The sequence below is a fragment of the Dendrobates tinctorius genome, unplaced genomic scaffold (genome assembly GCF_039654945.1).
Source record: "Dendrobates tinctorius isolate UK_male_01 unplaced genomic scaffold, ASM3965494v1 ptg000030l, whole genome shotgun sequence".
Classification (NCBI taxonomy): Eukaryota; Metazoa; Chordata; class Amphibia; order Anura; family Dendrobatidae; genus Dendrobates; species Dendrobates tinctorius.
In genome coordinates this window covers 5,951,437-5,979,163 of record NW_027361698.1, presented here as the reverse complement: position 1 = coordinate 5,979,163, position 27,727 = coordinate 5,951,437, and the positions used below count along the sequence as shown (strand labels likewise).

The 27,727-nt window shown below is 45.8% G+C and overlaps 1 protein-coding gene across 1 annotated transcript in view; it reads right to left on the bottom strand.

Moving 5' to 3' along the window:
- The window catches only part of ARHGEF38 (Rho guanine nucleotide exchange factor 38), a 181,762-nt gene that overhangs the window by 116,280 nt on the left and 37,755 nt on the right, over positions 1 to 27,727 (bottom strand). Inside the window, exon 2 of the mRNA XM_073571813.1 lies at positions 2,128 to 2,315. Coding sequence (XP_073427914.1) covers positions 2,128 to 2,315 — 188 coding nt within the window. The remainder of the gene's footprint in view (positions 1 to 2,127; positions 2,316 to 27,727) is intronic.

Here is a 27,727-nt window from a genome sequence, read left to right as displayed (position 1 = left end):
CAGTGAAGAAAAGCCTGTGAAGGAGACATATCTTTGTGGCCTCCTTATTCTGATGGTCAACAAAGGTCTCAACAGCAACGGACCCTATTCTTAATGGTCAACCAAGTGAATTCCCTGTTGCACTAAGTCTCAAAGGGCGAAGGATCATAAAAACAAGGGGCCGGAATCTGTGTAATCTGTGAGCAGCATGATATAGGGACATTGAACCTAATTCCGGTGATCTGTCACTTACTGCGCTGCTTGTTGCAGTTTTGATAAAAATCACTGTTCCATCATTGTTTTTTCTGCTGCAGATCTAGCAGTTCTCTGAATGCTGAATGTGTATAACCCTGCCCACAACATTGATTGGCAGCTTTCTGTGCATAGGCAAGAAGCTGCCAATCAGTGGGGGGGGTGGGTGTGGATGGACTACCTGGCAGCAGGTTGCTAGTCCTCTAATGATAATCTCCTGCTGATAAATCAGTGATCGTATTGAAACTACAACATGCAGATCAGTAAGTGGCACATCACTGTAAACAGTGCCCTTGCCCTTACGTCAAACTGCTCTCAGATTAAATAGCAAAAACCTGGTGACAGATTTCCTTTAACTTTCCTTGGCTTTCACTAATTTGTGGAGTGGAGATTTACCTGCTATTAAATCATTTTAGGGCACAGTCAGACAGATGTATAACACGGCTGATGATCGCATCGCAGTACACGGACTGGCTGGTGGCTCTCCTCACCTGACAATGACAGCGTCATGTATTTCTATGCAGCTGTCCGGAGAGCCGCCAGCCAGCCTGAGCTATATGTCCTTATGACTGTGCACTTATAGTTTAATTTGGAATGTAGTTGAATGCAATATGTAATGTGGCGCGCTGTGTCTTTGTCGCCACAAAAGGGTTAACTATGTACTGTTTTGCATGTGTTTTGTGAGCAATGGAAGTTATGCTTTCTCTGCTAGAGACCACAACACACACACAATTTACCTCACTCCCTTACTTGTCTGAAGCTTAGAGCTTTGCAGACATACCCTAACTGGGAGGGGGAGGGGCCGAGTTGTTGTTTTCAGTGAAGAAGGAGAGAATGGAGAATGCTCTTGGAGGCCATGACATGCGCTCCCTCCAGGAGCAAAGCTAATAAAAATTAGGGCGTCAGCCCCTAGGCCATCCATGCTTTCAGAGCAGGGTGGTAAGCTGAGAGACTGTGTGAGTATATACAACCAACAGCAGAGTGTTTTCCCCTGGGAAGACTGCAGCAAACTAGGATCAGTGAAGGATTGTGCAAGAAGGAACTCGAGCTTCACACAGGATCCAAGCTGCAAGTTGCCAGAAGAGGAATACACAGTGAGTAGGGGCTATACTAGAAGTTCTAGACTCTGGAAAGCCTTGGTCCCAGAAGGGATTAGAATAGCAGGAATCTTACGCCGAGTCACAGCAGAGTGAAGGAGAACTCCCATTCTGCAGAGCAGACTGTAACCTGGTGAGAGTTGTAATATCTCCTCTGAACTGCACCTAAACTACAGTAAATGATAAAGTGACTTTCCTTGTCTCCTACCTTATTACTCCGTGCCATCTACTTCCATCATAATCTCTGGGGGTCAGCCCTGGTTGGAGAGGGTTAAACATCTGCACTGCCATCACCATCTACTCCCCCAGGGATCATCTGCAGTGCCGGCTATACTACAGTCGAACACTCCAACTGGCATCATGAATCACTACATAAACTTTATCCCTAATCAATACTCCCCTTTTACATGACCGCCTGGGGCCACGGACCGGGTCACTGCCACTGTGACACATCCCTTTAAGACGTCCAACCCGGTACTGAGTATCCCACGGCCTCGGGGGGCGCGTCAGTAACATTAAATATATTTGAATACATTTTTAGATATATGTAAGATAACTGTTATGTGTGGCTTAGAGTGGGCAAATCTCTATACTGGTGGGTTTTCTTTACTATATTCAAGATTTATTTTCAGGAAAATATAAAGAAGAAAAATAAAGTGCAGGTTCACCTTCAGCTTCGATATCTCCAGGTTAGTTACAAGCGAATATGCAAAATGGGCAGACAAAGCGGTAAGAGATCAGCACATTTGGGTATTGTTACTGTGTGCTGGACCCCTAGGTTGGAAGAGTCATTACTTACATGGTGCTGTCTGAGAGGCTGCACTACTTCTCTGATGCAGAGTTCCAGGTCAGTCAGATAATCTTTTTCTGTCTGTATCAGCTCAGCTATTATTTTTGCCCTTTTGTCCATCTTTCTCCTCTGGAGCTCTTCTGGGTCCTGCATTGGTGAAGTTGGCGCCGACGCGGAAATATTAGGTGCCATCTTTTCTGTATATAGCATAGAACATAACATCAGTCAGTGTGGACTAATAGTCCTTTAAAATTGATTAAATAACTAAACCCCTGTAATGTGCTGTGCAGTTTCAGCAAGATCTTGTTGAAGGTAATGTTTCCTAAATTAACATGTTTGATATAGAAAATTGAAAAGTGTTTGATTAGAGGGAGTTTGGATACCAAGACCCCCACCAACCTGAGATAAGGTACAGGTTATTGATGTCCTTACAACAAACACTCTGGAAGACACGGAAACTGTGCCAGATTGACCGTGCCCATCCGGCCAACTCATTGGGTGGTATTGGGTCTATTGTGTTTTTAGCTTTTGTATGTGAATAATTTTGCCATCTGTAACTGAGAACAGAAAGTAATTGGTGAGGAATTAAAACACAACATGAATGGAGCTCTGGTGTAAGATGAGTGATTGCTAGTGAATTTGGTACATCATACAACTGCCATGGTCTGCCACCAGAAATGTTTCTCTAACCATTTCTCACCCAATTTACGCTACCCTTGTGGTGTACATTATGATGAGGGGGCTTACCTACACTCCCTCCAGCTTACTTTTCTAAAAATCTGCAGAACTGGCCAAGACTGACGTGAAAACTTTTGAAATATTTCAAGTAGACTTATGCTAGAATTATGGTAAAAACTGCTTGATGGATCAGGACAAAGTATATTGGAGTCCTATAGCTCGCATTTTATTTATATACAGTTTATAAACCTCGATATCTCCGTTATCTGTACTAAAACCAAAATTATGTACTCTTCACTCTTTCTGTAATTTTGGCACACTATACAATATATTCACACTAGTCACTGCAAGAGAGCTGTTAATAATGGTAATCTCTTTACTTTTAAAAATCCCAATATCCCTCAAATGTTTTTCCTTTTTTAGGAACCTGGGGGCGGGACCTCGGTCCCGACGTCATCTCTTCCGGAGCCACGGTCACTCCGGGGGTCCTGCCGGGTGCGCACGCGCACCTCTCGTACCTAGGTCCCTGTCTCCCCCATGTTATGTCTGCGCTTGCGCGCTTTTCTCAGTTCGGTCTCCAGGTCAGTCCTCTCTATGGTACTGGAGGACTTGACTCGGAAGCTCTCGTGATCATGTGCAATATCAGGCTACCTCTTCCTAGGGGAGGTGCTTGATTATTGTTGTGCTTCCTGGCTTGGTTTGCCATGTCCCTGCCTGGCTGTGCGCTGTATTCGGGTCCCCTCCTTGCACTCTGTTGTGCCTCTTGGCACACGCTCTGAACCTGCACTCTGCCTTGTACTCAGTTGAGCCTCCTGGCACATACTCTGATCCTGTGCTCTGTCTTATACTCAGTTGTGCCTCCTGGCACACACTCTGATCTTGTGCTCTGCCTTGTACTCAGTTGTGCCTCCAGGCACACACTCTGATCCTGTGCTCTGTCTTGAACTTAGTTGTGCTTCCTGGCACACACTCTGATCCTGTGCTCTGTCTTATACTCAGTTGTGCCTCCTGGCACACGCTCTGATCCTGTACTCTGTCTCTTACTCAGTTGTGTCTCTTGGCACACGTTCCAATCCTGCACTCTGTCTTATGCTCAGTTGTGCCCTCTGGCACACACCCTGCTCCTGTACTCTGTTACACCTTCTGGCACACCTGCTGCCTGACTCAGTGCTCTGACGTGCTCCTTGCACGCATCCTGCTTCACTCACACCCGGACGTACGAAGTCTCGGTATACCACGTGTTCCCGTGTCCACGCTTTACACGTTCCTGCAGACACACTCACCCACTCGTGTCTCCTGTGAGCCGTGTCTCCTGTATAGAGGATGGTCTTCACTAGGTCAGCTCGCCCTGGGAGGGTTGGTGCCACAACCCAGAGGGTCCACTCCAGGAGTCGTCACAATTAGAGTTGAGCGACTTTTGCTTTTTTAGGGTCGAGTTCCGTTTCATGAAACCCGACTTTTCCAAAAGTCGGGTCGAGCAAAATCGGCCGACTATAGGGAAAAGTCGGGGGTCCGACCGAAACACGAAACCCAATGTAAGTCAATGGGGAATTAAAGTCGGCAGTGAGAGGAGGACAGGAAACACACCTACAGTGCCCATTTGAATGCCAAAAGCATCAATTCTTCTTACTTAAGCTTGTCAACCTTAATTAACTTCATAATACTAGTTACGCACTGAAAAATGGCGGTTATTTGGCTAAAGTTGTGGGGGGGTAATGCTGGCTCCAGGTTTTCATGTGCCCTGGGCAAAAGAGCGCCCCTTTAACACATACCACTACTCATGATGCTCCGATACGGCAGAGAAATAGCGGTATAGTACAATGAAAAATACTTCACTTTTTACATCTCATGACGAGGCCCATCTATTTCTCCATACAGAATCACTGGTCCCATATAATGTTTGAAACAGTATATGATGAGCTCCACATAATGCTACAGTATATGTTGGTCCCCATGGATGAAGCTCCACTGTCTTATGGGCCCAAATAATGCTCCAAACATAATGGGCCCCATTTCTAATGCTCTAGTGTATAATGGGCCCTGTAAATGCTGCTCCAGTGTCTGATGTCCACCTTCGGAATGTTCCAGTGTATGGTGGACCCCATCTATCATTCTCCAGAGTATAGTGCTCCCAAAAATTGCTGTCCCAACATTGAAAACAATGAAATAAGTCTCCTCGCTAGGGAATCCCTGTACTAGTCTGGACTCCTCGTCGTCCCCATCTTCAATCTCACTGCACAGTATTTCAACCTTGCAAGTGCTGTGATCCTGAGCAAGCAGGGGGGGCCCACTCGTTGACGACGGCACTGGCACAGGGCCCCTGATAGTACGGTGGTGTGTCTGACGGCGGGTGGGCCGAACCTGCACTTTCATCTGCAGCTTCCTCTTTGTCACCGTGTAAGATGGAACTGTATATGGGAAGGGTAACCTGAGTTTCATCAGGGTCAGATTCAGGCCGTGTAGCGTGCGAGGGGAATGTAGTGGTCTGGGTCAATGTACCAGCAGATTCATCGAGCAGTGGCTGGGCATCAGTGCACTTGTGTCGCCCCCAGGAGTACGGTCGCCACAGTGGCATTACCTTCCTCCTAGGGAGTGTGATGTCATGCTTGGGAGCAACGAAGGATCTCTCTAGCAGGTTAACGGATTGGGCGGCGTTATTCCCACGAGTCACGACCCTCCAAACAGCGTTCATGAAGGCAAAGTGTTTGTTTTACGTGGGCAGTATGGTTGCAAAGCTGAACCTTAAAGGAATGTCCATAAGGGCACCACCAGGAGTGGAGCCTACGGCGTAATTTGACTCAACATGGGCAACCTCAACCATCCAGCCACAAAAAAGATGCACACATTGCAAGCTTAATTCCGTTAACGAACGAGACTCCGTCATGCCCCGCGGTCCGAGTCCGGCTTACTAGAGGGACACGCGAGGCTCTGGCACGTGAGATTGGCCAATAACTGGTGTGTCATGCCCTTACATGTCCGTGGCTGCATGTGCGCTACACTGAAAAGGCCAGCGTTTGTCGCTTACAGGTGCAGATAACCCGCTGAACAACGTTAGTGATGGGGATCTGGGATTACAATTATTACCCGTGAACGATGATTTCCCAGTAAGTGCAGGTCAACCGCAGTTCCGGAATTAGGCCTAACCGTCATTCCTGAAAAAATGAAAAACTTACGTGTGCAAACCACAGGTGCTGTAGCTTGCTTAACAGCTCGCCAGCCGTTCTCAGGCCCAGTATGGATTACACGTGATTGCACAAAGGTGAGAAAGGGTACCGTATCCCCGGATAACATGTATGGATAGCATAGTGTACACATTCAAAATATTTGTCTATAGATCAGGAGGCAGGCTCAGACGGTGTCAGGTCCAGTATGGATTACACGTGATTGCACAAAGGTGAGAAAGGGTACCGTATCACCGGATAACATGTATGGATAGCATAGTGTACACATTCAAAATATATGTCTATAGATAAGGAGGCAGGCTCAGACGGTGTCAGGTCCAGTATGGATTACACGTGATTGCACAAAGGTGAGAAAGGGTACCGTATCACCGGATAACATGTATGGATAGCATAGTGTACACATTCAAAATGTATGTCTATAGATCAGGAGGCAGGCTCAAACGGGGTCAGGCCCAGTATGGATTACACGTGATTGCACAAAGGTGAGAAAGGGTACCGTATCCCCGGATAACATGTATGGATAGCATAGTGTACACATTCAAAATATATGTCTATAGATCAGGAGGCAGGCTCAAACGGTGTCAGGCCCAGTATGGATTACACGTGATTGCACAAAGGTGAGAAAGGGTACCGTATCCCCGGATAACATGTATGGATAGCATAGTGTACACATTCAAAATATATGTCTATAGATCAGGAAGCAGGCTCAAATGGTGTCAGGCCCAGTATGGATTACACGTGATTGCACAAAGGTGAGAAAGGGTACCGTATCCCCGGATAACATGTATGGATAGCATAGTGTACACATTCAAAATATTTGTCTATAGATCAGGAGGCAGGCTCAAACGGTGTCAGGCCCAGTATGGATTAAACGTGATTGCACAAAGGTGAGAAAGGGTACCGTATCCCCGGATAACATGTATGGATAGCATAGTGTACACATTCAAAATATATGTCTATAGATCAGGAGGCAGGCTCAGACGGTGTCAGGTCCAGTATGGATTACACGTGATTGCACAAAGGTGAGAAAGGGTACCGTATCACCGGATAACATGTATGGATAGCATAGTGTACACATTCAAAATATATGTCTATAGATCAGGAGGCAGGCTCAAACGGTGTCAGGCCCAGTATGGATTACACGTGATTGCACAAAGGTGAGAAAGGGTACCGTATCCCCGGATAACATGTATGGATAGCATAGTGTACACATTCAAAATATATGTCTATAGATCAGGAGGCAGGCTCAGACGGTGTCAGGTCCAGTATGGATTACACGTGATTGCACAAAGGTGAGAAAGGGTACCGTATCACCGGATAACATGTATGGATAGCATAGTGTACACATTCAAAATATATGTCTATAGATCAGGAGGCAGGCTCTGACGGTGTCAGGCCCAGTATGGATTACACGTGATTGCACAAAGGTGAGAAAGGGTACCGTATCCCCGGATAACATGTATGGATAGCATAGTGTACACATTCAAAATATATGTCTATAGATCAGGAGGCAGGCTCAAATGGTGTCAGGCCCAGTATGGATTACACGTGATTGCACAAAGGTGAGAAAGGGTACCGTATCCCCGGAGAACATGTATGGATAGCATAGTGTACACATTCAAAATATATGTCTATAGATCAGGAGGCAGGCTCAAACGGTGTCAGGCCCAGTATGGATTACACGTGATTGCACAAAGGTGAGAAAGGGTACCGTATCCCCGGATAACATGTATGGATAGCATAGTGTACACATTCAAAATATATGTCTATAGATCAGGAGGCAGGCTCAGACGGTGTCAGGCCCAGTATGGATTTGACGGCCCAGGCTATACAGCGGAGGAGCAGGGAGAGGTAAAGATTGCAAATGCTGGGGCCCTGCCCAAGCAAGGGGGGCCCACTCGTGGGCGCTGGTACTGGCACTGGGCCCCTCATAGTACGGCGGTGTGTCTGACGGCGGGTATGCACCACCACCGTCAGAGACACTTGATTGCACTATGAGGAACTCTGTGCCAGTGCCCGCGCCCAAGAGTCGGCCTACCCACCTGTCCAGGGCAACGGCACTCGCACGGTTTCGTGCGCTAGGTGGTGACCCCGGCCATGGAGGGGGGAGGCAGCACAGTTAGGGAGTTTTAGAAAGTGGCATATGTTGATGTTGGACATTCAGCTGATGCAAAAGGTGAAATTGTTCAAGTCCCAGGAAGAGGAGGACCAAAGCAAGCCATTTTTCTGTCACCCTATGTGTCATCAGGGGAAGGTGGGACAAAATCCTTGGAAACCCATGCATGGTTCATTTTAATGAAGGTTAGATCATCCACATTTTGGGTTGACAGACGGGTCCTTTTTTCTGTCAGGATTGATCCAGCTGCACTGAAGACTCTTTCCGATAGCACACTTGCAGCTGGGCAAGCGAGCTCCTGTAAGGCATATTGTGCCAATTCAGGCCAGGTGTCCAGTTTAGCGGCCCAATAGTCAAAGGGGAATGACCTGTGAGGGAGAACATCGATATGGGAGGAAAAGTAGTTTGTAACCATAGTTGACAACTGCTGTCTCCTGTCACTTTCCATCGATGCAGTATTACCAGTTGTGTGAGCGGTACTTGAAAAATCTGTCCACAACATTGTCATGAAACCCCTGTCTCCAATGCCACTTCTGCTGTGTGCACCAAGAACACCTCTGCCACGCTGCCCCCAGCCCGTACGGCTCGTGTGAGAACCATCACCGCTGCTGTGTGCTGGGAATGCCTCAACCAACCGGTTTACCAGAGTTGCTTGTTTATTAGCCAATTTTAGGTCAAAGTTCTCGTGTGGCATGATGTTTTGTAATTTGCCTTTATAGCGTGGATCCAGGATGCTGGCTAACCAGTAGTCATCATCGTTCATCATTTTGGCATTGCGGGGGTCCCTTTTTAGGATCTGCAAGGCATAATCTGACATGTGGGCCAATGTTCCCGGTGTCAATGATGCACTGCGAGTGCTGGTTGGAGGAGCACTTTCTGGCAAATCCACATCCCTCCAGTCACGCACAAACCCTGTACCAGACCTTGCCATGCCAACATTTTCACTTGCCCCACGAGATGCATCCTCCTCCTCTAAGTAATCATCCCCATCATCATCCTCCTCCTCCTCTTCTTCCTCCACCTCGTCCAGGATAGGTCTCTGAGCAGACAATGGCTGAATGTCATCAAGGATTCCCTCCTCCTCTTCCTCCTCGTCAACATTGGCTGCAGACGCCTGCTCCTTAAGGTGCGTCAAAGTTTGCATGAGCAGACGCATAAGTGGGATGCTCATGCTTAGGATGGCGTCGTCTGCGCTTACCAGCCGTGTGCATTCCTCAAAACACTGAAGGACTTTACAGAGGTCTTTCAGCTTCGACCACTGCACACCTGTCAACTCCATGTCTGCTCTCAAAGTGCCTGGCCGTGAATCCTCCCACAAATGCATTATGGCCTGCCTCTGCTCACACAGCCGCTCAACCATGTGCAGGGTGGAGTTCCACCTTGTTGCAATGTCGATAATGAGGCGGTGGTTGGGAAGGTGGAGCAATCGCTGCAGCTTCTGCATACGAATGGAGTGTACAGGCGACCGGTGGATGTACGCGCACAGTCTTCGCACCTTCTGGAGCAGGGCTGTTAACTCCGAATAATTGTTGAGGAAGCACTGCACCACCAGGTTCAAGGTGTGAGCCAAGCAAGGTATGTGGCTGAGTTTTGAAAGGGCTATGGCTTCCACAAAATTACGGCCATTATCACTAACTACCTTGCCTGCCTCGAGATGTATACTGCCCAGCCATGACTCAGTTTGTCGCTGAAAGTACTTGGCCAGCACCTCCGCGGTGGGTCTGTCGCCCAAACACATCATCTGCAACACAGCCTGCTGACGCTTTCCACTAGCTGCTCAATAGGGGGACACCTCGTGTGCAACAGTGGCAGCTGCAGATGGAGTGCTCGTACGACTGCGCTCTGTGGACGAGCTTTCGCTTCTGGAGAAGGAGGAGGAGGGTCGAACGCCTACAGCCAACGGTTTCCGATACCGTGGGCAAGGCAGCACTGTCCCACCACCGCTGTCCCCTGTGGACCCTGCATCCACCACATTAACCCAGTGCGCAGTGATGGACACGTAACGGCCCTGGCCATGCCGACTGGACCATGCATCTGTTGTGAGGTGCACCTTTCCACTGTGAGGTGCTTGAGTGCATGGACAATGCGGTCTTTCACATGATGGTGGAGGGCTGGGATGGCTTTGCGAGAGAAGAAGTGGCGACTGGGTAGGTCATAGCGTGGTACTGCATAGGCCATGAGTTCGCGGAAAGCTGCGCTTTCCACCAACCTATAGGGCATCATCTCTAACGAGATTAGTTTGGCAATGTGGGCATTCAAACCCAGTGTACGCGGATGAGAGACTGAGTACGGTACTTTCTTGACCTACTCATAGTCTCTGGGAGGGTGAGCTGGACTTGAGAGCTGCATATGGTGGAACTAACGGTGGACAGGGCGGACTGAGAGAGGGTCGATGATGGTGATGGAGTTGGTGTTCTTTCTGATGGCCTACATTCAGTCTTTCGTTGATATAACAGTGGGATTCCCTGACTGCTTTGGCCTTGCAACGACACCTCAACATTTGCTGCTGTGCTAACTGGTGGGCTTACAGTGGGGGAAACAATGTAGTGTTGCTGACTACCTTCTTTGTGATCAGTTGCACATGTGGTACTTGAGGTTTGGTGTTGTGTCCACGCTTGCAAGTGCATGCTGGTTAAATGTCTAAGCATGCAACTGGTATTCAAATTTTTCAGATTTTTCCCTCGGCTAAAGGTCTTTGCGCACTTCTTATAGATAACCTTGGCCTGATCATGAGGATTTTGTTCAAAAAAGTGTCACACTGCACTCTTCCTACTTTGGAAGAAATTTTGCGGCCTAGCACGCTGTGCTATTTTGACCGTCTGGACAAGCTGTCCAGCAACTCTTTTGATTTTTGGAACCTGTCTTTGGAGTGCTCCGGGCCTGCCAGATAACAGCTGTTGCGATGTCGATGTCTGCTGTGGATGCTCCTACTCCTCATCTGAGCTATTGGAAGCAGCACCCTCTTCCCCCAATGGATGCCAATCTGGGTCAACAACTGGGTCATCCATCACCTCCTCTTCAATGTCATGTGCACCTTCCTCTGTGTCACCGTGTATGGTGGTATAGTATGCGGGAAGGGGCACCTGAGTCTCATCAAGGTCAGAATCTGGCTCATTACACTGCGAGGACAATGTAGTGCTTTGACTGAATGTACCAGCAGAATCATCTATCAGTTGCTGTGCATCAGTGCACTCCATGTCAGATTCATCTTGGCCTGGGTAATTCACCATTTCACTTGATAACCCAGGCATGGTATGTTTAAACAGCTCCATGGAGTAATCAGTTGTATGGCCTGCGTCATCCTTCAATCTTGGTTGGGGTGAAGGACACAAGAAAGGTGTGGTTCATGAACATGACCCTCCAATGACGACTCAGTGCTTTTATTTTTTACAACTTCAGAAGAGGAGGCGATAGAGCTGGAGTCAGCAATGTAAGCCAAAACTTTTTCCTGATGCTCTGGCTTTAAAAGCGGTTTGCCAACTCCTAGAAAGCTAAGCCTTCGAGGCCTTGTGGAGCCAGACGATGACGCAGGCTCAACACCTCCTGCATTCTGTCCTATTTTGCTTTTGCCACTACCATCAGATCCACCACCAACACCATCATTACCAGCTGGCAACCCCCGCCCAATTCCACGGCCTCTTCCACCAGCCTTCCTCATTTATGGTAAAAATGTACACAAAATCCCACAAACTATATAGTAATGTAAAACAAGGTACAAGGTGTATATAGGACAGGGGAGACGTCAAATTTCTGAACACACTTGTGGACACTGTTGGATTGTGTGAGGCCCAGTTAATATCACACCGCTATGTCACAGGCTCAATGTCGCAGATGTGAAAAATGTCACTATAGGACAGGGGAGATGTAGAATTTCTGAACACACTTGTGGACACTGTTGTGTGAGGCCCAGTTAATATCACACCGCTATGTCACAGGCTCAATGTCGCAGGTGTGAAAAATGTCACTATAGGACAGGGGAGATGTAGAATTTCTGAACACACTTGTGGACACTGTTGTGTGAGGCCCAGTTAATATCACACCGCTATGTCACAGGCTCAATGTCGCAGGTGTGAAAAATATCACGATAGGACAGGGGAGATGTAGAATTTCTGAACACACTTGTGGACACTGTTGGATTGTGTGAGGCCCAGTGAATATCACACTGCTATATCACAGGCAGAAATTGGCTAGTGTATGACAAACTACAAGGTGTATATAGAATTGGGCAGAATAGGAATCTCCCTAGAGTGTAGGTCTGTAAGAACGGAACATGTCCTCGACTTATCCTTACAGAGTGACACACAGATAGCTTCACTGTGGCCGTGATAACAGCCGTTACACGGTACTGAGAGAGGAGCGTGCACATACACCGCTGTCCGGTGTCCGTAAAATTGTCAAGCTCCGTGTTTTTTAAGTATACGGACTGACACACGCTGTCTCTCTATAGTTTTGAATGTGATCAAACAGCAAATATACTTAACTGTTTGAAAAGCAGACAAAACTAGAAGGTGGAGGTCTGTAAGAATGGAACATGTCCTCGACTTATTCTTACAGAGTCACACACAGATAGCTTCGCTGTGGCCGTGATAACAGCCGTTACACGGGACTGAGAGAGGAGCGTGCATGTACACCGCTGTCCGGTGTCCGTAAAATTGTCAAGCTCCGTGTTTTTTAAGTATACGGACTGATACACGCTGTCTCTCTATAGTTTTGAATGTGATCAAACAGCAAATATACTTAACTGTTTAAAAAGCAGACAAAACTAGAAGGTGGAGGTCTGTAAAAACGGAACATGTCCTCGACTTATTCTTACAGAGTCACACACAGATAGCTTCACTGTGGCCGTGATAACAGCCGTTACACGGTACTGAGAGAGGAGCGTGCACGTACACCGCTGTCCGGTGTCCGTAAAATTGTCAAGCTCCGTGTTTTTTAAGTATACGGACTGACACACGCTGTCTCTCTATAGTTTTGAATGTGATCAAACAGCAAATATACTTAACTGTTTGAAAAGCAGACAAAACTAGAAGGTGGAGGTCTGTAAGAATGGAACATGTCCTCGACTTATTCTTACAGAGTCACACACAGATAGCTTCACTGTGGCCGTGATAACAGCCGTTACACGGTACTGTGTGAGGAGCGTACACCGCTGTATGGTGTGAAAAAATGCACGCTCAGTACCTCACCAGGACAAAAAAAAAAATTTGGATTGCTTTTAAAAAAGCAGTTTGCAGAGCAGTGGGAAAACAGCAATGCAGCTATCAGGAAGCCTTATAAGTCAGCCTAACAACCAACACAGCTGATCCAGCAAAATATAGCCTCCACTTGCACTGCACACACAGTGACTGGTGTGTTGTACAGGCAAAATCGCTAGCAGCAGAAGCAGTTTTTGGTGTCTTCTTCCCTGCCTAACGCTCTCCCTACAGAATCAGCAGCAGCAGCAGCTCTCCCTATTCTGAGATCAGCATGAGTAACATGGCGGTCGGCGTGCACGCCCTATTATACCCCCTGTGACGCCCCCCAAAGCAAGCCAATCACTTGCATGCCCTTCTCAAAGATGGTGGTGACCCCTGCCTATGTCATCACGTTGCCCACAGTGTACGTGGAACCTGATTGGCTGAAAAAGGGCAGAAAACAAACTTTTGAAACGCGACTTTGCGCTAAAGTCGCCGAGCTCGTGGCTGACCTCACCCTAGGGTCGGGTTTCGTTTCATGAAACCCAACTTTACCAAAAGTCGGCGACTTTTGAAATTTTTCGACCCGTTTTGCTCAACTCTAGTCACAATTATTACCACCTAATCTCACTGTGCACCTATTTACTTACTGCTGTTAAAAGTTTCTAGCTCTGCCTTGCGCTAACTTCTCTCCCAGTGCTAGCACGCACCAACCAAGCTCCCTTTAACGCCTTGTCCCGCCCACTTGTCCTTCTCCATCTACCCATGAGATTCCATACAAAGCCAAGGGCAGAAGTCAACACAGAGTAGAAAGTATGTGACAACACAGAACGAAATCCAAAGGAAACCCTAGCGACAATTTTAGCATACTCCAAGAACATCACGTTCTGTTAAAGGGAACCTGACATAAAAAATATAACTGACCAGCAGATATGGGGTTAATCTGCAGGTTAATATTGTTCTGAACCTGAATGGTGCCCACACAGAGCCTAGCTACTGGGAGGAAATGAACTTTATTCCTCCTGGAAGCCTTGGTCTTTCAGTCAGAGCCAGGGGTGTGGTTACAGCCGCTGCTCACTATGCACTTAGGGGTGAGTGATGCCACATTGGCCACACCCCTATGACTGAAATTCTGAGGCTGCTGGGAGGAATATAGTTCATTTCCTTCTGGCAGTTTGTCTTTCTTTGAGGGTGCTGAGCAGCTTCAGAAGGCTATTAACCTTATGTTTAACCCACATGTGCATGTCAATAGCATTTTTTACGTGACAGGTTCCCTTTAACCTAGCTATTTTTTGTTCATCCTGGGTGCAAAAAATTAAATATGAATGTAATGTTATATTTTATTTACTGATAGTAATCATGAAGAAATAATGCTTCAGACAATAAAAAGCAAGGCGAAACGTGCGTCGAGGTGGAGGGATGCAGTATAACCTCTCTGATGCACTTAATCTGCATTTCTGGTTTTATGTAATAATTTCATTTATACCATTTATAACTCTGCTTGATCCACCTTGGACATTTCTAGTTGGAATTCTGTATGACTGCCTAATATACTGTACATTTTTCATAGTGTATGTACCAGGACTAATAATTTATCTAGTAACCGTTAGTCATCATGTATATTGCCCATAAAAGGTATATTACTGTGTCTCTTCTTGGTATAAAGCACCTTATTTTTATGTTTTCTCTATCTTCTATTTACCGTATCTGATTGTTTTATACCAAATATTTTTCTTGTACACTTTTTGATCCTAAGAGACTTACTGTCTCAGGGGTCATCATGTTTCAATTGATCGTGGAGTGTTGCTCTTTCTAAAAGTTAGGGGTTTTGGGTCAGCTATGTTTATTCACACAATCAGTGTATCTACAGCATGAAGGTTATTTGGAAGTTATGGATCAGCTTTGGAAGGCGTTTGCTGTGGAAAGAGATGTGATGCTGAAAGCTATGTCCTGGGGTGATATGAGCTCATGTTTTCCTACACAGCGTATGAGATTTAAAGCTTCCTTTTGTTTTTGAGTCATACAGTAGCTGAGTCACGTGAATAAACATATCTAACATTACAGTAAAAAAACTCTGTGATTTTCTGTTTGTTATCCCTATTTGAAAATGAAAAATAAATTGACAGTTGAAGGTGTATCTATGCAGAGTCTGATATTGTCCATTCATCACTGACAGTGACATACTGTATGTCACGCTGCTGCTATGCAAGTAGATGAAAGCTCCACTAGATGGCAATAGATTGGAGGGAGGACTGCACACAGCAAGGGCAGACCTGCAGCACAGCAGCGAGGCTACCAGCAGGTGGCAACAGAAGTCAAACAAGCCGGGTCGATATTAGTCTGTAGCACAGTACCAAAGGAATAAACAAACACAGAGTCAGAACCAAGCCAAATGGGTCAGTACCAGCCCAGAGCAGATATGCCAAAGACAAAAGACAAACAGCAGGTCAGGGTCCAAGCCAAGACAAATACCAGAGAGTCCAAAACAAGAAAGGGGGGAACACAGTCAGGATGGGAAGAGGGGAACAAAACAGACATGGGCAAAGTCAGCAACAGCAAAAGGACCAATCAGGGTATACACTGAATCGGCTACTCACTCCGTAGGCAGAAACTATAACTGACACCGCCTGCAGGATGCAGTGAAGAGAAATAGCCAGCCTGGTGTCAGAACGAGGCAGAGAAAAGTTAACCCTTAACATGATCAGACCGGGAAAGGGAGACAGGATACAAAACCCGGCCTGGATCATGACACTGTCTAAGGGGTAACGTCTCTCCTCGAGGAAAGTGCCAAGACAGTGTAAGGAGACTTATCGGTCATGCAATATTCCTCTGTGATTTAAATATGCAAATAGCTTCTTCGGCAGGGGTTGAGAACCTATTGAGTGTAGCAATCCTAAAAGTCAAAATCGACCCCTTTAAAGGGTCGATATTGACTTCTAACATTGCTTTTGGGTTTGCTACTTCCATTATGGCTCAAGTGCTCTTCCTCTCTGAAGAGGAGACACTTTGCACACTATACAGAGACATACAACTCTGACAAGCAGAATGGCAATATGTGGCTGTCAAATTAATAGGAGGAATAACAGGAACAGCACAACAGAAAAAAAAGAAACAGCTTGCCCTTAGTGCAGTTGGTAACACTCAATTTACTAGATATGTATGGAAAAGCAACACAGAAAATTATACCTCATTTCAAATATATGAATACTTTGGAGTAAAAGCAGGTATTCACTTTTCCACAAATTTTCATAATATCTTTTATGTAAGACTATTTTTTTTAACATGACTGCAAGCCACTTACCTGAAGAACAAATACTGGTATGTCAATAAATAAAATATGTTATACTAAATCTATTCCCATACACATAGGTTGATCTTCTCAGCTACTCCTGGTACGATCACTGGGTTTTGGCCGTTGCAGCTGAAAAGAGGAAATCGGAGAAACCAGGGGAAGAGTCTTGAGGAGATCATTTGCATATTCCCAGTGCCTTCTGGGATAAGTGAAGAGTCTCCGCGAGCTCAACGATCACTGGGTTTTGGCCGTTGCAGCTGAAAAGAGGAAATCGGAGAAACCAGGGGAAGAGTCTTGAGGAGATCATTTGCATATTCCCAGTGCCTTCTGGGATAAGTGAAGAGTCTCCGCGAGCTCAACGATCACTGGGTTTTGGCCGTTGCAGCTGAAAAGAGGAAATCGGAGAAACCAGGGGAAGAGTCTTGAGGAGATCATTTGCATATTCCCAGTGCCTTCTGGGATAAGTGAAGAGTCTCCGCGAGCTCAACGATCACTGGGTTTTGGCCGTTGCAGCTGAAAAGAGGAAATCGGAGAAACCAGGGGAAGAGTCTTGAGGAGATCATTTGCATATTCCCAGTGCCTTCTGGGATAAGTGAAGAGTCTCCGCGAGCTCAACGATCACTGGGTTTTGGCCGTTGCAGCTGAAAAGAGGAAATCGGAGAAACCAGGGGAAGAGTCTTGAGGAGATCATTTGCATATTCCCAGTGCCTTCTGGGATAAGTGAAGAGTCTCCGCGAGCTCAACGATCACTGGGTTTTGGCCGTTGCAGCTGAAAAGAGGAAATCGGAGAAACCAGGGGAAGAGTCTTGAGGAGATCATTTGCATATTCCCAGTGCCTTCTGGGATAAGTGAAGAGTCTCCGCGAGCTCAACGATCACTGGGTTTTGGCCGTTGCAGCTGAAAAGAGGAAATCGGAGAAACCGCGCGCCTGTCGGTGCGCGAATTTTGGCTCATCTTTCATCTTTTTAAGAAATCTCAAGATGGAAGAGGCCAGGAGCCATTTGGTGAGCTGCATTTCTTGCTACATGTTCACAGATTTACCAGTGGAAAAGCCAAACTTCACATGCCACAAATGCAAGCTTGTGACCCTGTTGGAGGAAAAGTTGCAAAATCTCGAAGAGAGGTTAGCTACGTTGAAGATCATTAAGGAAGGTGAAGAGTTCTTGGACAGAGCAGAATTATCTCTTCATGTTACAGAAAGAGAAGAAATTCGAAGTGCACCTGAAGAAACAGAGGATTGGAGACATGTGACCCAGCGAAGCAGGAGGATCAGGAGGCAGTCAGCACCCATACTGCTCAGAAACCAGTATCAGGCTCTCACGCAGGAAAACGATGAAGAAATACATCAGGATAAGACTTTGCCAACAAACAGCAACCTTGTACGCCTTCAGAGTCCTCTTGGATGGAGAAAGAAAAATGTTGTGAAGAAGAAATGGAGAGTGGTGGTCATGGGGGATTCCCTGTTGAGAGGAACAGAGGCCGCTATCTGCAGACCGGATATAACTTCAAGAGAAATGTGCTGTCTTCCAGGTGCAAAAATTAAAGATGTGTCTGACAGGATATCAGGACTCTTCAGACCTACAGATGACTACCCATTCCTGCTACTACATGTGGGGACAAATGACACCGCAAGAAACGACCTGGAAACCATCTGCAGAGACTTTGAAGACTTAGGCAAGAAAGTGAAAGAACTGGGAGCGCAGGTGGTCTTCTCTTCCATCCTCCCAGTGGATGGCCATGGAACAAGGAGGTGGAATAAGATTCTGCAGGTGAACAACTGGCTACGTCGATGGTGCCGTCAGCAACGATTTGGATTTCTGGATCACGGAGTGAACTACTTATACGATGGACTACTTGCTAGAGATGGGGTGCACCTTACGAAGACTGGAAAGCAGGTATTTGGAAGTCGCCTTGCTACACTTGTAAGGAGAGCTTTAAACTAGAACAACATGGGAAGGGAAGCAAAAGACCAGAAAAAGCCATACACCTGACAAATGCTACTGAGAACTCTGCTATTAGAAGTGGAAAGGAAGAACAAAGACGAAAGAATCTAATTAAAAAAAATATTGGAGAAAGAGAAACCAATCACAAACTAAAATGTTTCTATACTAATGCACAAAGCATGGGCAACAAACAAGGAGAATTGGAACTACTAACACAGGAAAAGAAATATGATGTCATTGGAATCACTGAAACTTGGTGGGACAATACACATGATTGGAATACAAGACTAGAAGGATACAACTTATTTGCAAGAAACAGACTTGATAAACGAGGAGGGGGTGTCGCATTGTATGTTAGAAATGCGTATATCTGCACAGAGATTGAAGCTTCAGAGACTGGGAGTTCTGTGGAAACTGTTTGGGTAAGAATACAAGGACAGAACAATGGAAAGGACACCATTGTAGGCATTTACTACAGGCCGCAAGTGCAAGCTGAAGATATGGATGAACTCTTTATGCATCAAATGGCCAAGTTCTCCAAAAAATATGACATAGTTGTCATGGGAGATTTCAACTATCCAGACATTTGTTGGGAATCTCTCTCAGGCAAAACTAACAGGTCAAGGAAATTCTTATCCTCTCTTGCTGACAACTTTATCTTCCAAAAGGTAAAGGAGAAAACAAGGGGAACTGCTACCTTGGATCTAATCCTTATAAACAGGGAGGAAATGGTTGAGGAGGTAAAAGTGGCTGGGACCCTAGGAGGTAGCGACCATGCTATTTTAGAATTTTGGATAACTAGAGGCGGAAGACCTGTGAAGACTCAGACGTCAAGGTTAGATTTCAGAAAGGCAGATTTTAAGGGATTCAGAAAGAGAATTGGAGGGATCCAATGGCTGGATATCCTTAAAGACAAAAATGTCCAGGAAGGATGGGAAATCTTGAAAAATGAAATTCTCAAAGCACAGTTGTTAACAATTCCAAAAAGAGGGAAGAATAGGAAGCATTTAAGGAAACCAGGATGGATGAACACAGAACTTAAGCACATGCTAAAAAGGAAGCAAAAAATGTTTATAAAATGGAAAGAAGGAGGCATATCTAAAGAAGAATATAATGCTGTCTGCAGAACCTGCAAGGCACAAATCAGATTAACTAAAGCTGAAAATGAATTGAGGCTTGCAAGAGATGTCAAAAGCAATAATAAAGGATTTTGGGGATATGTCAAAAGTAAAAGAAAAGTCAAAGATGCTATAGGATTTTTACAGGATGAAAATGATGAAATGGTAAGACAGGATGTTGAGAAGGCTGAACTTTTAAATTCCTATTTTGCATCTGTTTTCTCTCAGAAAGGAAATGTAACATCAACTGTTATTCACTGTCCTATTAAGGGAATAGAAGAATCCAGGATATCTATAAACAGAAAGATAGTGAGGAAACACTTAGCTAACCTAAATGTATTCAAGTCTCCAGGTCCAGATGAATTACACCCCAGAGTACTGAAGGAGATAGCAGAAGAAATTTTTGAACCCCTCTCCATAATCTTTGAAAATTCTTGGAGAACAGGAGAAGTGCCAGAAGACTGGAGAAGAGCAAATGTTGTTCCTATCTTCAAAAAGGGGAAGAAGGTGGACCCAGGCAACTATAGGCCGGTGAGTCTGACTTCTATACCAGGAAAGATCTTTGAACAAATTATTAAACAACATGTATGTCAATACCTGGATAAGAATGAAGTGATTAAACAGAGTCAGCATGGGTTTGTAACTAATAAGTCATGTCAGACTAATTTAATTTCCTTCTATGATGGTATTACTGATTGGGTGGATCAAGGAAATGCTGTAGATATAGTATATCTTGACTTCAGCAAAGCATTTGACAAAGTCTCTCATACAATCCTTATTGAAAAAATGACTAAGTATGGAATGGACAAGGCAACTGTTAGGTGGATTCATAACTGGCTTAGTGATCGGACCCAAAGAGTGGTCGTAAATGGCTGCACATCCAGTTGGAAGAATGTCTCAAGTGGGGTACCACAGGGCTCTGTCCTGGGCCCTGTATTGTTCAACATCTCTATCAACGATTTGATGAAGGAATTGAGGGTAAACTGATTAAATTTGCTGATGACACAAAGCTAGGAGGGATAGCTAATACTAGAGAAGAGAGAGAGAGGATTCAAAAAGATTTAAATAAACTGGAGAAGTGGGCAGCAACTAACAGAATGGTTTTTAACAGGGAGAAATGCAAAGTACTACATCTGGGCAATAAAAATGAAAAAAGCATATATAGAATGGGAGGAATAGGGCTAAGTGACAGCACATGTGAAAAAGACTTGGGTATACTAATAGATCACAGACTGAATATGAGTCAACAGTGTGATGCAGCAGCAAAAAAGGCAAATGCAATTCTAGGATGTATTAACAGAAGCATACAGTCTAGATCACGTGAAGTAATTATTTCCCTCTACTCCTCTTTGGTCAGACCTCATCTGGAATATTGTGTCCAATTTTGGGCACCACATTTTAAAAAAGACATCAACAAACTGGAGCAAGTTCAGAAAAGAGCGACCAGAATGGTGACTGGTCTGCAAACCCTGTCTTATGAGGAAAGGTTGCAGGATTTGGGAATGTTTAGTTTGCAAAAGAGAAGACTGAGAGGAGACTTAATAGCTGTCTACAAATATCTAAAGGGCTGTCACATTGTAGAAGGATCAACTTTATTCTCATTTGCACAAGGAAAGACTAGAAGCAATGGGATGAAGCTGAATGGGAGGAGACACAGATTAGATATTAGAAAAAACTTTTTGACAGTTAGAGTGATCAATGAGTGGAACAGGCTGCCACGAGAAGTGGTGAGTTCTCCTTCAATGGAAGTCTTCAAACAGAGGCTGGACAGACATCTAACTGGGATGATTTAGCGAATCCTGCTTTGAGCAGGGGGTTGGACCAGATGGCCCAGGAGGTCCCTTCCAACTCTACGATTCTATGATTCTATGATTCTATGATTCTATGATATAACATGCTGCCTGCAGACATCATGTTTAATGTGACAGACAGGTCCTAGTTATATCTAACTATCTATCTATTGTGATAAAACACTCCGGGATCGGCTTTGCTGGGGTCAAAGGTCACGTGCGTTCAGCATGAAACTCAGGTGCAGAGCTGGGATTCGGGTGTAACTGACCCTGGGTCAGGTTTATTAACGGTGAAAGCAATGCAAAAGGAAATAAAACATAAAACAAATCCTTGCCTGTCCGGCACTAACTAAACAATGGACAACCTAACTACCAACTGGCGGGCTTCTCCCGTCCAGCCAAACCACAGTTGCAGTGGGCACTGCTTTCACTCACGTGTGTCTCTCACACAGACAGGCTCTCTGTGTTCCCAGGCTGAGACACTCACACAACCACCTGGCATCCTTTTATATCCACCTCCCATTATTCATTAGCAGGCAGGTGCGATACTGACCAGACTAGGCCACATAGGAAAGGAATCTGGGCGAGATATACCTGCCCTCATCCACTATTCCCACATGATTCTCACACTATCTATCTAATATCTATTTCATATCTATCTATCTATCTATCTATCTATCTATCTATCTATCTATCTATCTATCTATCTATCTATCTAGCGTCGGACAGGAGTGCCTTGGGCCCACCAGAGAAAATCATTCTTGGGGCCCACTATGTAGCTACATAGAAATAAATACAAGACCACCAATTGTGTTGTAAAATGTGCTAATATAAGGGTATAATATAAGGTAGTGCACATCTTAATTATGCAGCAGGGGTTGGGGTAGCCCCCTCATAGAATATAAAGTAGCCCCCCCTCATAGAATATAGCGTAGCCTCCCTTATGGAATATAATGCAGCCCCCCTAATAGAATATAATGCAGCCCCCCTCATAGGGTATAATATAATGTAGTACACGTCTTAATTATGTAGCAGGGGTTGGGGTAGCCCCTTCATAGAATATAATGTAGCCCCCTCATAGAATATAAAATAGCCCCCCCTCATAGAATATAATGTAGCCTCCCTTATGGAATATAATGCAGCCCCCATCATAGAATATAATGCAGCCCCCCTCATAGGGTATAATATAAGGTAGTACACATCTTAATTATGTAGCAGGGGTTGGGGTAGCCCCCTCATAGAATATAATGTAGCCCCCTCATAGAATACAAAGTAGCCTGCCTCATAGAATATAATTTAGCCTCACTTATGGAATATAATGCAGCCCCCCTCATAGAATATAATGCAGCCCGCCTCATAGGGTATAATGCAGCACCCCACAAAATATAATGCAACCCCCTCATAAGGTATAATGCAGCCCCCATGGAATATAATGTAGCACCCTCAGAAAATAATGCAACCCCCTCATAAGGCAGCCCCCCATAGAATATACTGTAGCACCCTCATAGGGCATAATGCAGGGCCCCTCATATAGTATGATGTAGCCTCCTGAGAGAATAATGCAGCCTCCACACAGAATATAATGCAGCCCCCACAGAATATAATGTAGCCCCCTCATAAAGTATAATGCAGCCCCCTCATAGGTTATAATGCAGCCCCCTCATAGGGTATAATGCAGCCCCCCTCCACCTCCATCATTGTTCTCCCCCTCCACCCCCATCATTGTCCTCATCACCACCTCGATCATTGCCTTCTCACCCACCACCCCTATCATTGCCCATTCCACCACCTCCATCATTGCCCATTCCACCACCTCCATCATTGCCTCCTCCCCCATCTCCATTGTCCTTTCCACCACACCATCATGCTTTCTCCCCACCACCCCATCATTGCCCATTCCAACACCTCCATCATTGCCTCTTTCACCACCACCATCATTGTCCTTTCCACCACAACCATCATTTGTCTTCTCCCCCACCACCCCATCATTGCCCATTCCACCACCTCCATCGTCCTTTCCACCACCACCAACATTGCCTTCTCCCCATCACCCCATCACTGCTCTCTCCATCACCCACATCATTGCCAATCTCCAATACACACAGGACCACTCTCACACACAAAGCACCACGCACACACACTGCACCACTCTCTCATACACACTCACACGCACACACACACACACACACACAAAGCACTGCACTGCACCACATACACAACACAATCACACACACAGGCAGACACACACAACACCACTCACCTCTCCGCACATTCCCTGCAGCCACAGCACATCCTGGCAGCGTTCTCTCTGAAACAGCCGTGCTGAATGATGTCATCCAGCTGTTCTGTGTCAGATATGAAGTGCCGGGCAGGAAGCAGGATGGCATCGGATCCCTGCAGCTCTTCTCCTCTGCCAAGCTGCAGGGATCGCTCCCTGCCTGCCATTTGCAATCAGGGTTAGCCGCCCTGCAGGGCCCCACCTCTGGGGCCCCGTTGCAGCCGCATTGACTTTACATGCAGGCAGTGTTAGCCTCAACCTGCGGCTAACACTGCCTGCTATTAAAGTGAAATGGTATTCACTCCTCTCCACGCCCATGGGGGCATGGGGAAGCATGAATATTCATTTATCTTTAGCAGTGGGGACAGGCTCCTGTCTCCAGCTGCTGCTCCGCTGGCACTGGGAGGGCCCCCCTGGCTCAGGGGCCCCATAGCATATCTATCTATCTATCTATCTATTTTATATTATATTATTCCTAGTGCAGTAAAAGTGTCTGCGTGACTCATGAAGAAAGGTAATATAAATGACCTATTAGTAATGAATATACTTCATACTTGTTGAAAGAAATACTAGATGCTTAAGTAATTTCCTTTTATTCAACATTTGTGCAAGTAATAAATTATACTTTTTCTTCATAAATTCATGTATCATATTCCTATAAATAACTGGTAGAAAAGTTCTTTAGCTAATAGCATTAAGAAATGATGATGTAATGATGAGTAATACACCATTCTGGTTACATCTTAAGACAACTTTCACTAAACTCTCTTTATAATGTTGCTTTTCTAATTTACTTGAATAGGACATAAAGTGCAGTACTCGGTCTATGAACAATATACAGGCCTGCTCCATACATTGCTTATTTCTAGCCGCTGCAGGGCCAGATACCAGATCATCATTGACAAAGGTCAGCGGCAGAACTGTAGCAGCTCTGCTATGCCGGACAGATATCAACAGTTCCGATGCTTCATCTACCTAACAGCTCTAATTATGCACAATGTGTCCAACAAAAGAAAACACAGAAGTGGTAATAAACCACTTCTGTCTTCCATGCAGGGTCCCTGGCTGTGTCTGACAACTGTGTATCTCAGCTGCTCCTCATAAATTGGAGGAGCTTTATTCCCATGATATTAAAAAATTACCATATCTGATTTTGATCCAGAAAAAAAACAATTTTTTTTTATCTGTATTATAATCTGTATCCATTTTTATATATCAACAGTTACCAGTTACTAAAATTTACAATATGAAATACAGCTTCCCGTGTTAAAGAATTGCAATGTATCCATAAAAATCGGATGCAATATAGTTGAACCGCATGGGATCCATTATTTTTGCACACCAATAAACATGAATAGGCAAGTCGCATCCAATATACTGAAAAGAATATTGCTTGATGTGATTTTTTTTCACACTTATATTCATATCCATGAAATACAAACAGTCATCTGAACATCCCCGATGAAGAACATTGGTCTGATTTCAGTAATTTTTTTTTCACAGACAGCACCTGGTCCAAAATAAACAAATTTTCCTTACTAAGGCCTCTTTCACACATCAGGTTTTCTGCTTCAGGCGCGATCCGGCGCTTTTGACTAAAACCGGATCCGTCGAAATGCAATGCCGGATCCGGTTTCCCCCCCATTGACTTGCATTAGAGCCGGATCGAGCCGGATGGCCATGCGTTTCATCCGATTTTCGCCGGATCCGGCAATGTGACGCGATCCGGCGTCTGGAAAAAACGGTGACTGTAACGTTTTTTGTATCCGTCGAAAAAGCTGGACACGCCGTATCCGGCGTGTCCGGCTTTTTCATACAATGAAAGCCTATGAGCGCCGCAATGCGCCGGATCCGGCGACAGCCGGATCCGGCGGGCGGATCCGGTTTCTTTGGTCTGAGCATGCTCAGTAGCTCTGCCCACAGGACATATATAAAAGCAAGACAATGGGACCCTCAGCCACACCCAACATGCCACCCAAGCCAAGAACCAGGTGCAGGAGAAGGCAGCAGACATCTGCAGCAGCAGCACTATCAGCACCACCCCAAATGGAGCAGCATGCTGAACAACAGGAGGGGAGTCCAGCAGCAGATGAGAGACGGTAATTATCAAATCCCCCATTCCTCCAAACTAGGGCTATGGAATATCAAGATATTCATTGGCCCTTTGTTTCTCTTTATTCAACAGCCGCCCAATAGATGCAGCAGCAGCAGCAGCAGCAATGGCAGCAGCAGAAACACCACCCACAGCCATGGAGTCTGGCCATGAGGAAGACAGCACATCTTCTGGGAGCCCTCCCTCGCATCGTCAGCGTTTGACGGTAAGTTTTTATTTCCAAAATCCATCATCTCTGTAATATATGTGTATTCATTGCCTTTTATTTCAAAACTGGAATCACAAGATGAAGAGGAGCTCCCAGAAGAAGAAGGAAGGGGTGGACAGACACTTGGAGTGGGCTCACAATTGGTAAGTTTTTTGCATCAAACGCAGAAACACAACATCACACTACACACAACACATAGAAAACAATGTTCTGCAGACCACACACAGCAAACAAATGCCTACATCCAAAGACATAACATTTTTTGTTTTCTTCTCTAGTCTTCCCAATCTGGTGCTCGGCCAAGAGGTCCTCGCAGTGCCTCCCAGGGTCGTCGGCGACAGCAACGCGGCGGTCACCAGCATGTAAGTATAAATATTTTTGCTTTGTTTTTTTTGCACTTTTTATTTCATTTCTTTTGTGGAGGCTAATTATGTTATTTTTGTCTTTTTCTTTAACAGCCTTCACAGCGTGCTCCCGACTCTGACGGTGAGGATGGAGGGATTGATGTGGACCGCCTCATCGATCTCGTCAGAGAAAGGGAGCCGCTCTGGAATATGGCTGACCGACGCCACGCTGACCTGATCGTTACCCGACGACTCTGGGAGGAAATCTGTTCGCTCCTTGTGGACCGCTGGGAGGACCTCGAAGCTCGGGCCCAGATTAAAGAGCGTAAGTATATACAGTACCGGTTGCTTGATTTAAACCAGTGTTTCCCGAACTCCAGTCCTCGTGGTCCCCACGGATCATGTGTTCAGGATTTCTATTTACTTTGGAAATCCTGAAAACATGACCCCTGGGGACCATGAGGACTGGAGTTTGGGAAACACTGATGTTGTATACTAACCACTTTGTCCTTTCTCGTTTCAGGGGAGAGAATTGTGAAGCGGTGGCGGTCTGTGAGGGATCGTTTCAAGAAGGAGTTCAATAAAGAGATGCGGGCCCCGAGTGGATCTGGAGGACGCAGGAGCAAGTACAAGTACGCACGAGCCCTGTCGTTCCTCCGGGAGACAATGCTCACCAGAAGGTAAATATTACACACCACATGTGACAAAAAAATGTTTAGATGTAACTTTTTTTTCAGCCAGGGCCATACCATGTCACTATTTTAATTGTTTTTTTTCTCTTTATTCCACAGCACGGTGAGCAGCACTCGGGAGCCTGCACGATTGGACCCTTCTGAGGCGATCCCTGAGGAGAACGGCACCGAGGGACACTTCGACCGCCCCGGTACATCTGCACCTTCCCAGCCTTCCCACACATTCGACCCATCTGTCCCATCCACCAGCACAGGAGCATCGTGGCCGCCTACATTACATGAAGCTGCTGGTGAGGAGATCGCTTTCCCTTTACCCCACCCTTCTGCCCCTGCCACCTCTAGTACACCTGCGGGTACTGGGCGGCAGCGGCAGAGGGGTCAGGAAAAGACTTATGCGCCAGAGTTCTTGCATCTGAATGCATATTTCCAGAACTGTCTAAAAGTCTTGTCAGAGCAAATCTCCGCAGGCTATCAGCAGATCAACTCCAGCATTCTGGAGGTGAAGACACTTCTGCAAACCATGCATTCAGAAGCAAGATCTTCGCCAAACCACACCTTTTTCAGGTCTGTTGTGGAGCGCATGGAAACGCTCTCTCCTGCCCAGCAGATGCATGTAATGCATTCATGCCACGCTGCTCTCCAGCAAGTTACCTCCCAACCTCCTCCTCCCACCACAGTATT